The sequence below is a fragment of the Grammomys surdaster genome, unplaced genomic scaffold, assembly GCF_004785775.1.
Source record: "Grammomys surdaster isolate TR1022 unplaced genomic scaffold, NIH_TR_1.0 269, whole genome shotgun sequence".
Taxonomy (NCBI): Eukaryota; Metazoa; Chordata; class Mammalia; order Rodentia; family Muridae; genus Grammomys; species Grammomys surdaster.
The window spans coordinates 1,705,211-1,717,550 of NW_021604710.1; the positions used below are offsets into that span (position 1 = coordinate 1,705,211).

At 38.0% G+C, this 12,340-nt stretch overlaps 1 protein-coding gene across 1 annotated transcript; it reads left to right on the forward strand.

Annotated features, from left to right (window-relative positions):
- The first annotated feature begins 3,757 nt into the window (after positions 1 to 3,757).
- On the forward strand, positions 3,758 to 4,690 carry LOC114628526 (olfactory receptor 2A14-like). Its single transcript, XM_028776408.1, has one exon. The coding sequence runs from the start codon at positions 3,758 to 3,760 to the stop codon at positions 4,688 to 4,690; it is 933 nt and encodes a 310-aa protein (XP_028632241.1).
- The last annotated feature ends 7,650 nt before the right edge of the window (positions 4,691 to 12,340 follow it).

Consider the following 12,340-nt stretch of genomic DNA (forward strand, 5'->3'; position numbering starts at 1 on the left):
GTCCAACCTTATTTAAGATCCATTTCTACTGTAAGTCAATAGAATATATTGACCATTGTGTCTACCAGTATAACTCAGAAAAGATTTTCTTCTCCTTTATAAAAATAAATATAATTGGTGTTTCCTAGTCATTTTTTAGATAGAGGCTACATTTTTCATCATGCAGACTTTTTTCTCTACTTGAAGCTTTCAGTAGAACTCAGATGGGAGATTATAATTAAAACATAGTGAAAATTACTCATACAATAAGCAGAAATAATCTGAAATTTTAATTACATATTATGTTGTAGATTTTTCCAAAATAGAAATGCTCAATTTTTTAGCTCAGTATTACATGTTATTAGGAAAAAATGGAAAACTTATTTAAAAAATAATTCCCTGAACAATCTTATTCTGTAGAGAAAAATTAATGTAAAGAGATACATCTTTTACTGACAATCTTGTTCACATATTTAAATAAGGTCAAAATGTGGATATAAATATTCTGGTATTTTATACTGTAAGTCACATCACATGTACACATGTGCTGACTACATGTAGACAATTACACATTTCTTTACATTAAAAAAAATCTACAACTGGATGAAAGAGATTGCTCAGTAGTTAATAATATATATTTTTCTTGCAAAGGGCCCAGGTTCAATTCCCAGGACTCACATTAGGTGACACACAACTATTTGTAACTTCAGTTGCAGGGAATGCAACATTGTCTAACTTCCAAGGACACCTGCATAAACTAGGTGCACATAAACTCATGCAAAACCACATATATGCTTAAGCAAAGTAATACATTTTCCGAGTTGATTTGTTTTGGTTTTTACTGTTTTTGTTTTCTCTTCTACAATACATCTGTATTGCACACTCCCTTCCATTCCTGAAGTGAGTAAAGTGCTCACTTCTCCCACATTTACACAATGAAGTATTACTCAGATCTTAGGGGAAAAAAGATGTCATGGAATTTGCAAGCAAATGGATGAAACAAACAAACAAACAAACAAACAAAGAGAAATCATCCTGAGCAAAGCAACTCAGACCCAGAAAGACAAGCATGCTATGTACTCGCTTATAAGTGGATATTAGCTGTTTAATAATGGAGAATCACACTAAAATCCTTGACGTTTTCTGAGTTTTAATTCTTTTCATGCATGATATTTTTAGTCAAATATGTTTAGTCTACTACCAACTGACAAACTTTTATGTCAGTTCTTTTTTTGTTTTCTTTTGTTTTGTTTTTTGAGGCAGGGTTTCTCTGTGTAGCTCTGGCTGTCCTGGAACTCATTCTGTAGACCAGGCTGGCCTGGAACTCAGAAATCCACCTGCCTCTGCCTCCCAAGTGCTGGGATTAAAGGCATGCGCCACCACCACCCGGCTTATGTCAGTTCTATTTAAAAGAAATAAGCACATGCTACAATTAATATGTACAATCTCTTGCCCATGTTGGGACAAGCACACTGAGATCTTTTTCTTCCCTGAACCCTACAAGTACTTCCTGTCTAAGGAGCTTGCCTTCAGTTCTCTACTATCCTCGGTAGAGACGTTGGAAATGGTGTGCATCCTGTTCACAATACATCTTTCCATCTTCAATTATCCTTCACGAGCCAGTACAAAGTGGAAGCAGACCTTATACTTAGACATTTAATAAGAGTTTGATGATATATAACATAATCCAAACAAAAGTGTTCACTTGTTAAATTAGCCAGTGCTATTGATTTTTCTTGTTTGATGTCCCAGTGTTGAGTACTGAACCTGGGGCATGTTCCTGTGACGTAAACACACTACTATTGAGCTAGATCTCTAGCCATAAATTATCAAAGATATTGTTAAAATACCATGCGGAAAAGAGGCATGGTGCATACTGTCAGCAGGAATTGAAATTGCTTCAGTCTTCCACAGAAAACCCATCCATGGGGAATGTTTGAAAGATCTACATGTTAACACTTGTAGAATTTCTTTTCAATGTATACTAAGAAAATAATCATGAAGATATGAAAAACTTAAAAGTGTGAGTAAGTTTACCTGAATATTAAAAAGAAAAAAGTTAGGAACAAAAATGCCAAAATGTAAGAAAATAATTATTCTTGTTTAAATAACAATGTGCAATATAATTTTATATAAAAATGTTCCTTTAATTGAGTAAAAAGTTATTAATATAACCCAATTTATATAGATTTGAGGTTGCAAATGCTTCAAATAAAAAAATGACTTTATTAGTTAAAAAGATGTTAAAGATTAGTTAAAGATGTTAGGCATGATCTTAAAATATAGAACTAATATTGTTTCTATGGGGAGTGGTAATATGGATAAATGTAATGCAACATCACATGTCTAATAGACTTTTAAAGTAATGTTTTCTCTCAGCCCTTTCATAACCCACCTTTGTATTCTGTCTGGACAGACCTGTAGCCCTTTAAGAAAAAGCTCTTAGAATGAACAAACCATCAGTTTCAACTGCTAGCATCCTTTTAAGTTTCTCAGGATGTATATGATAAAGCAAAAGATGTTGGCAAGTTAATGGGTGATGAGGAAGGTCCTGTGAAAGAATTTGGTGGCCATCTGATTTGCCAAACTGCAAAAACACTATGGTCAAAAGATTGTGACATACCAGAACATAAGTTAGGCTTTGTCCTATGTGGTTACATTAAGCAAAAGAACCAATCAAAATGTAATTAAAATAAAGGTATCATTTTACTGTTAATGTAAACTGCTTTCCGTTTTCAGTACTTGATCTAAAAAGATTTAGAAAGACAGTTGTTAAGCTATACAGTCCTGTGTCATTGAGTGACAGGTTTTGTCTAAAGAGTACACATTAGACAACTCTGTCATTATGTGAGCATCACTGACTGTCCATCATTGATTAAGATGCAATGACCGCATTATGACAGATGACCTTATGGGACAACTACCTATATGGACTTCACTGCATGGTACATAGCTATACTTAAGACATACGTATATATCTATTGGATATGCTTAAAGTATCCTTTAAATCATGACTAAATTGTGTATTGGGTATTGGTGAAGAGGCATACAGAACCCAAAACATCAGAATTGTACATAAAGACAGGCAAGCCCAGGAAATGAAGTAAAAATAACGACTCCATTTTGTCAAGACTGTCTCTCTTCAAATCGTGTGATTCGTCAAGGTATTCATACTGAAACGGAAGCAGAAAATATGAATATCCTGAAACAATGCATGAGTGCAAATTTGAACAGAACTCCTCTTACATGGGGCACACTGAAACACATTGTGCTGTGATAACATTAATTTTATATGCTGATATGGACATGTGCATACTTAGCTTTTTAAACATTTATTTATTTATATATTTATTTGTTTATTGTAGTGCACATGTGTGTGTGCATGTGTGTGTGTGGACACATGTGCACATGCACACATGCATATAGATATGTTTCCAAAGTACATGCAGAAGTCAAAGGACAACTTGTATACTTGGTTCTCTCTTTCTACCACGTGGGTCTAGAGACTGAACTTAGGTTGTCAGCCTAGGCGGCAAGCACAGTTACCCACTGAACTATCTCACCAGCCTTTTCTATTAACGTCCTAAGACACAACCAGACATTTTCTTCATTTTTATAACTGTAGTAAAGCAGCATAGCTGAAAACAAAACTCAAGGCTCCATCCTAGGTGGTGCACTTCAAAATGTTTTCTATCTATCATAATCATTAAATAGTTTGTATCTTTCATTATTCCACAGCTCTGACCTTTCAGTCTGAACAAGATCTGCACACAGGAGAATGAGAGTTAACCAGTCGTGGATCACAGAGGTCACTCTACTGGGATTCCAAGCTGATCTACCTGTGGAATGTTTTCTCTTTGGGCTTTTCTCTCTGTTTTATTCCTTTACCCTTCTTGGGAATGGAGTCATCCTTGGAATAATATGCCTGGACCACAGACTACACACACCTATGTACTTCTTCCTCTCTCATCTGGCCACTGTTGACATGTCTTATGCTTCCAACAATGTCCCCAAGATGCTGGCAAATCTTGTGACTCAAAGAAGAACCATCTCCTTCATTCCATGCATAATGCAAACGTTCCTGTATCTGGCTTTTGCTCACATAGAGTGCCTGATTTTAGTGGTGATGTCCTATGATAGATTTGTGGCCATCTGTCACCCCCTACACTACACTGTCATCATGAGCTGGAGACTGTGTACTATCCTGGCTGCTGTTTCCTGGATATTTAGCTTTCTCTTGGCTCTGGTCCATTTAGTCCTCATCCTGAGGCTTCCTTTCTGTGGGCCTAATGAAATCAATCACTTCTTCTGTGAAATCCTGTCAGTCCTCAAGCTGGCCTGTGCTGACACAACTCTCAACCAAGTCGTCATTTTTGCAGCTTGTGTATTCATCTTAGTGGGACCACTGTGCTTAGTGCTGGTCTCCTACACCCGTATCCTGATAGCTATCCTGAGAATCCAGTCAGGAGAAGGTCGCAGAAAGGCTTTCTCCACCTGTTCCTCCCACCTCTGTGTGGTAGGGCTCTTCTTTGGCAGTGCCATTGTCATGTACATGGCCCCCAAATCCCAGCACCCTGAAATGCAGCAAAAGATCCTTTCCCTGTTTTATAGCCTTTTCAACCCCATGCTGAACCCTCTGATCTATAGCCTGAGGAACGCTGAGGTCAAGGGCGCTCTCAGGAGGTCACTGTGGAAGGAGAGACCAAAGTGAGAGACATTAAAGAATGACTTAGATGGATAATTTTTCTTCCTGTCAAGTATAGTAGTCGCCATTCCTTTGCCTCTTCTATTATCCTTTAAAACAAAATATTATAGACTATATGTCTACATAGAGACCTAAGGCCCTGGCTTGTGAAGTCTGGGATGACAGTTCTTAGACTTAGGAGCCAGAAATCATGGGATTCATATGATAAGTCTTAAATACTCAGGGATTAATACCATGACATTAGAAGAGTTTCCACATCCTTACCCACAATTCTTTTTTTACACTATTTATTTATTCATTTTACATCCCAATCTCAGCCCCTCTCCTCACAGTCCCCCTCTCACACAGCCTCTCTTCAGCTCTGCTCTCCTTTTCTGAGAAGAGGGAAGTCCCCCAGAATATCACGCCACCCTGGCACATCAAGTCACTACAGGACTAGGCACACCCTTTCCTACTGAGGCAAGACAAGGCAGCCCAGTTAGGATAACAGGATCCACAGGCAGTCAACAGATTCAGGAACAGCCCCTACTCCAGTTGCTAGGGTAACCACATGCAGACCAACCTGCATTTCTGCTGCATATGTTTGGGGGAGTCTAGTTCCATCCTGTGCTTGCTCTTTGGTTGGTGGTTCAGTCTCTGGGAGCTCCCTGGGTTAGTTCACTCTGTTTTGTCTTCCTGTGGCTTCCCTACCCTCATTTGGTCTTTTATCCTTCCTTCCTCCAACTCTTCCACAAGACTCCCTAGCTCTGACTAATGTTCGGCTGTGGGTCTCTGGATCTATTTCCGTAGGCTGCTCTCTACCCACAGTTTTTACCAGAGTGGAGCCAGTTGAATAGTAACCAAAATATCTATGAGACTAAATGGAAGTGTGAACAGCACAAGACATGAACTTCTTTTTAAAAAGAAGAAAAATTATAAAGATAGCACATTTATGTACAAATTGCAAAGCAGCTAAACAGCCACTCATAAGGAGAAAAAAGGACCTACACATACCTGATAAACATGTAAATTTCTATTTCTTACCATAAGTCAACAAGAAATTATAAGTTAAGGTTACCATGGGATATCACTGAAATAACTAAAACAATAAGAAATAATCACTTTAATTTGGTGACATCTAATAATCATTGTTAAACAGTCAAAACTGGCAAAGTTTTAATGAAGCTTTCTCAAGTCATACTGGGCTAATAAATGAATGGCATACATCCCCTAGATGAATAATTAATGAGTTTTTCTTTTAAAAGAAGGAAATAACAACTTCAAGGTCAATTTTTCTGACTCAATTCTAACAAAACTAACTGTAACACATGGTTATATTTCACTGAACTTTCTTTACAAAAACAAGTCACTGGTCAAATTGTTCCAAAATACTTGCAAACCCTTGCTGCCATATAGATAAACAGCTTTCAGTTCCATGGGATTCACCATTAGTGGCCCTCACTATTGACTGGGGAAACAGGTTTCTAGGAGCAATTTAAAGCAAGATTGTGTGGAATCAATCTTGGGTGAGGTCTTTAATCTTTTAACAGTGTCTAAAACACAATATCACTATCACGTAGAAGCCAATGAACCATAACACTTTTGATTTCTCTGATATATTTTGAAACTGATAGGAAGAGCCTCATGTTGTCAGTTGAGATTTGAATCTGAACACAGGGCATAAAAGCTTAAAATTTATGACAGTTATTTCATGTTATGGTGACCAAAATACCTAACTGAAACAACTTAAGTGAGGAAAGGTTATTCTTTTATTTTTATGGTATGTATGTATGTATGTATGTATGTATGTATGTATGTATATATATGTATGTGTGCGTATGTGTAAATCCACAGCATGTGTGTGGAGGTCAGAGGATAACTTTCAGGAGTAAGTTCTCTCCCATGTGGGTTCCAGGAATCATATTCAGGCCTTCAGTATTGGCAACAATTAACTTTAACCTGTATCCTGTCTTATTTCAGCTTATAGTTTCAGAGGGTCTCAGTTTATCTTAGCAAGAAGGACATGATGGGTGCATCTCAGTTCACAGTAGTGGCACTATGTGGTGGAAATCAGATATTTACATTACGGAAGACCTAGAAGTAGAGAAAGGACAGAACTAAGGGTTAAGCTAATACTTTCCAAAGCCCTAGTGACCTACTTCTGGCAGTCAGACGCCTTCTACAGCTCCCCAGTCTCCTCAAAACAGCATGACCTATGAGAAAATAAGTGCTCAGAACATGAGCCTTTGACGATACTTCAAACTCAAAGGATCATACAACCGAAGAATTGAAGAATAGTACTCCAAAAACCCAGCAAGTACTGTAAAACAGGCTATTTGATAAAAAGTGGAATTAGTAGAATTTATATTTTTCTCCTGTTTTCTTTTAAATTTTAGAGATTTTTAGAAACACTTCAAATCTTTAGATTAAATAGTCTTAGTTGTAATTATATATATTGAGAGTCTTCTTCACTCTAATCTTGATTACAGGATATCTAATTCTTGATTTTTATCAGGTACATTACAATAATTATTCATGAATGAAAGCATTAGAGTGAAAATAGGTAGGAGGAAACCCCAGGGGGAAAAATTGATTCTTAAAGTCAGTAAGGAACTTGTAGAAACTGTTTTGGACAGGGGATTCTAAAGGTGAGGATTATTATGACATCATATCATTATCATCCTTTAAATGTTATAGAGCATTTAAGTCTATCTTTTTTTAATATTGAAGTGTATGTTTGTGTGTGTGTACATGCACACACATGCATGCATGCACATGTGTGTGGGTGGGTAGGGGTGAGGAGAGGAAGGAGGGAGAGGGAGGAAGAGAGAAGCAGAAGAGAGACAGATACAGAAACAGAGAGGAAAAAATGAGACAGAGAAGAGTAGAAAGATGAAAGAAGAGAGAGTTTTTTGAGTTTTTGGTTTTTGGTTATTTTTGGTTGCAGTAATTAAATGCCCCAAGAAAAACAATGTAAGGAATAAAGGAAATTTTTTGACCTATACTAGAGAGATCATTTTCATCACAGAAGAGAAGAAAGGCAGGGAAGTTTTGTGGCAGGGATAAGAGTTTGATTAGTCACATTGGATCCACACTTGAAGCCGAATGTGAACAGAAAGTGTGACTCGGCACCCATGTCAATCACACTTTTTCTGCAGCAAGGCTCCGCCTCCTAGCTATTACTCAGTCTTCTCCAATAGTACCAGCACTAACTAGTCACTAAGTGTTCAAATATGTGATCTCCTGGGGGCATTCACACTTATACCACAACAGTATATATTTTGGTAGGCTCCCTTCTTAGGGCTTCTTGGCCAATGTTCAGATAACTGTAGCAATCTCTACACATTTGTATTTGCACGCAAATTTCTTTTCAGTATTTATCATTTGTAGAAGCAAAGTCTTCCATGATAAATTTTATTATATCATTCAACTTGCAATATCGTTTTGCTATCTTCTCAAAGGAGCAAGACATTTCTCTTTTTTTCAATGCTTGCAGCTTTAATCTCTAATTTAATGATAAGCAAGACAAGTCTAACTACTATCTCTTTTGCTCAAAATATTCATTTAAAGAGAAATATAAGGATTAGGAGTACATCTCAGTTAAAAATAACCCACATGTGAATTCTTTATTTTAATAATATTGGTCTTTATGTATATTTTTAACTCTTTAAATCCCCCTGCTTACTGAGCCTGACTCCAAAATGCTTCATGATAGAAGCAGACCATTATATGTTCTTTAGTCCTTCCTAAATAAGTGACTCCATTTGCTGCCCATAATGAAGAATTTCAAGCCAAGCAGTGACATAAAATAGTGGAAGTGATTCAAGAAGAGAAGTAGGAAGACATCAGTACATTAATTGGGGATGCAGTCCAGGCTGTAGGCTGGCTTGTTTGGAAGAACAAACTAGAGAAATAAACCATCTGGAGGAGAAACCGGGGATCAAAATTCCCAAACACTGATTCAGAACTTCAGTGGAGCTCAAAATGACCGGTTCATGCCCTAGAACACTGCTAGAAGCCATATGTCAATCATCCCACAGGTAGTAATGTATACAAATTGGGTGTGTTCAAGAAAGTAAGCTGGTAAAGATCCCTTCCTCATCTTCCCATTCAGAATGACAACAGACTCACCTGAGGCTATGCACCGTGAAGAGCAACATCCTTTGAGGCTAAGACTACAGTGGTGAGAAAGGAGATTATAGTTCACTGCGAGGCAGTGTGCCGTGAGAGGAAGCCTTGTAATGTCCTCCATCTTGATGTGCTCTCTTTCTGGTTGGTTGGTAAGCACTACCTCTAAGGCTTGTAAGATATCTCTCCCTAGAAGATTGGAGGTGGCTACTTTAGCTAACAGGGGGCATATGAGGCCAGTAACTCCTCTGGGTCTTCCCACCTGTAGGCCTGTTTGGTGGTGAATGTGTGAGAGGTACCCCCTATGCCTAGGAGTTGGGCCCAGGGATCAGTTGCCAGTCACGTGAGATCTTTTGCTGTCTTAAAATTGTCTTGTCTGCTCCAGTACCAATAAGGCACTTGAATGGTTTATTATCTATTTTAATGGTTAATTTTGGGTAGAAGCCTTCTGAGATGCTAGAAACTCATAAGGCTCCTATGGAAGTAGTTGTAACACTTACTGTTGGGGCTTAGGGCTGCCCCCTCTGAAGTTTAAAAGCTCCATTGGCTTACCATCCTTATTATATACAGGGGTACAGTATCTCTTCCAGTGGAAACCTCTTCTGCAGTGGGAACTAATCTTCTTAGGAGATTAGGATCTGTTATAGGGAGGGAGTTTTGTGGGCATTCATTCCTCCATTGTCCTGCCTCTCTACATTTGAAGCAGATTCTTCTGTTTTTACTGCTTCTACAAGTGCCTGATACACAGATGTAATCTGGTGTGGTATGGTTCCTATATCTGGGGTTGTCATAATCCATCTATCGTGATGCTCCTACTGGAGACCCTGGCAGGCTAGTCTGGATTCAGAAATCATGCCTTCCTATACAACAGTTATAAAAAGGAGGTCTCTAGCACTGGGGTTGGGAATTTTTCTTTCTTAACTTGTTCAAGTTTTGAAAATAAAACAGATAGGTGTTCTCAGGGCTTTTGATAGAGATCAGGGATGAGGTAGGGTCTTGTGACCCTGAGAGTGGAGTGCCTAAATAAATGAACAAGTTCTCAAATAAAGATCAATAAAAAAGCAGAAAGATCAATACCCAGAGTTTCATCTAACACCATGGTTCTCAACTTTCCTAATGAAGTGACCCTTTAATACGGTTCCTCATGTTGTGGTAACTGCCAACCATAAAATTATTTTGTTGCTACTTCATAACTGAATTATGCTATGCTTATGAATTATAATGCAGAAATATAGTATGCAGGATATTTGGTATGAGACCACCAAAGTGTTTGTTACCCACAGATTAAGAATCACTTTTTTAAAGCATTCAGTTTCAAAACAGAAAGAGGAAAGAATGAGATAGATATAGATAGATAGATAGATAGATAGATAGATAGATAGATAGATAGATAGATAGAAACACAGAGATGTTTGAAATAGCAAAGTATGCCGTATACTCTCATAGATTAAACTACAAATCAGTCACTATAAAGATGTGTAATAACTGAACATGGATACCACCATGATTAAAGAACTAAAGGACTGCTTGTTCAGAAAAACATTACATTTCTCAGACCAAGAAATTAACTTCACAGCTTCTAGTTCAATAATAGTGACAGCAAATATCAATGATACATGTCACATACCATGCTCTGAGTAACGGTTTCAGAGTAAACCGTTTATTACCCAACGCAGCAGGCATGAAGAGCCAGTTTGTCCATTTTCATCATCACGCTCATCATGGAAGGACCATGGAGAGTCTTCACTCAAGTTCCTCATTTAAAAAAAAACTTGAGAAATATGTTAAGTGGGTATCCTGAACTTCAAGCAAGAAATTTCATGGACTGTGGGAAGAGAAATCTGGAATCTGGTTTGTATTTCTTACAGGTGTAGTCACGAAACAATTGAAAACATGCTGTAAAACAAACCAGCTAACCACTAGGGAGACTGATGAATGAGACAACACACTGTTTTCTCAGAGAGATCTCAGTGTTAACTCAGTAAATGGAAGTGGCTTTAAGTCAAAAATCATGTGACCTTTGAATTTAACAGTATTGTCCCTCTTCTTCTATTCTCAAACCTATACCGTGTATCTCATAAACCATTTTATAATTTCACTTCTGAAGGAAATGTCTTTATTTTTTAATTAATCATTTTATTTGTTTATATTTCAAATGTTGTCCCCCATCCTGGTCTCCCCCACCCATGAACACCCCATTCCATCCCTCTCTCCTTTGCCTCTAAGAGGGTGATCCCCACTCACCTACCCACTCCCTCCTCACCCCTCTAGCATCTCCCTTCTCTGGGGCATCAACCTTTTACAGGACCAAGAGCCTCCCCTACCACTGATGAGACAGTCCTCTGCTACATATGGAGTGGGAGCCATGGACTGACCCATGTATATCCTTTGGTTAGTGCTTCAGTCCCTGGAAACTCTGAGGCGGCTGGTTAATTGATACTATTGTTCTTCCTATGGGGTTGGAATCCCCATCAGCTTAAAGGGAACTTCTTTAAAGTAAGAGAAATGAATAAAATAATGAATACTTAAACCTCACTCTATTTTAAACGTTTCCCAATCTTTGAACTTGAATGTGCATTATAGCCACTGAACTGTATAATTTCCCATCATAAAATCAAATATGCCACTATTATTGTAATGTATACAATAGATAGTGTATAAGCAATTGGCTCCTAATATTTACACTGAGTCTAAGTGTGCACTACCTCTGTCTCTCATCTTTATGTAATAAACCCAACTTCTGCTTCATAGTAATACAGCCTGACTATTTTCTGTAGTGTCCGTCAAGATTCCAGATACACCACATTGAAGGTCTTTGTGGGGCAATGCCTTGGAGTACATCTGGCAGCATCAGGTTGCATTTCCCTCCAACTATGCATGGCAGTTTCATTGTACAGTGTCTTCCTCTCATTATCTCAACTGATCTCTTACCAGTGGCAGTTTTTCTTCGGTAGCATTGCAGCTGTGACTGGAGCAAGGATGATCCCTCTAGAGAACTGCCTCTCACGTTTCCATCAGCATCCCCACAGGCTGCCGTGTGGTTCTCCCCCTTCTAGCAAAACTGGGCTGAAGGAGGATGACACACTGTGTTGCCCAATGGTTGAAAGGCAAGCCCAGTGACCACGGACTTGTGCATCCTATCCTATTTTTTTCCTTATCCAGAAATATTTTAATCTCTTAAGAAACAAAGTAAAACAGACAAATGGTAAAATAAAAAATGAAAAAAAATTAAGAGCCCCAAACTATGTTGCTCCTTCTCACAATAGTACACATTTTAACCATAATTTAGTTAAGGCTACAAAACATCAGATTTTTTTTAAAGTCTCCTTTTTATGGTATTAAAAAAAAAGGTTGTGCTCTTCTAGTCTTTAATTGGTAGAAATACATCCCCCCCAGAAAAACTATTTTATTTAAACTATCTCTCTCTCACTTTCTCTCTCACTTTCTCTCTCACTTTCTCTCTCACTTTCCTCTCTCTCTCTCTCTCTCTCTTTCTCTCTCTCTCTCTCTCTCTCTCTCTCTCACACACACACACACACACACACACAC

Coding starts and splice junctions, on each gene's coding strand:
- LOC114628526 (XM_028776408.1), top strand. CDS start 3,758: ATGAGAGTTAACCAGTCGTGGATCACAGAGGTCACTCTACTGGGATTC.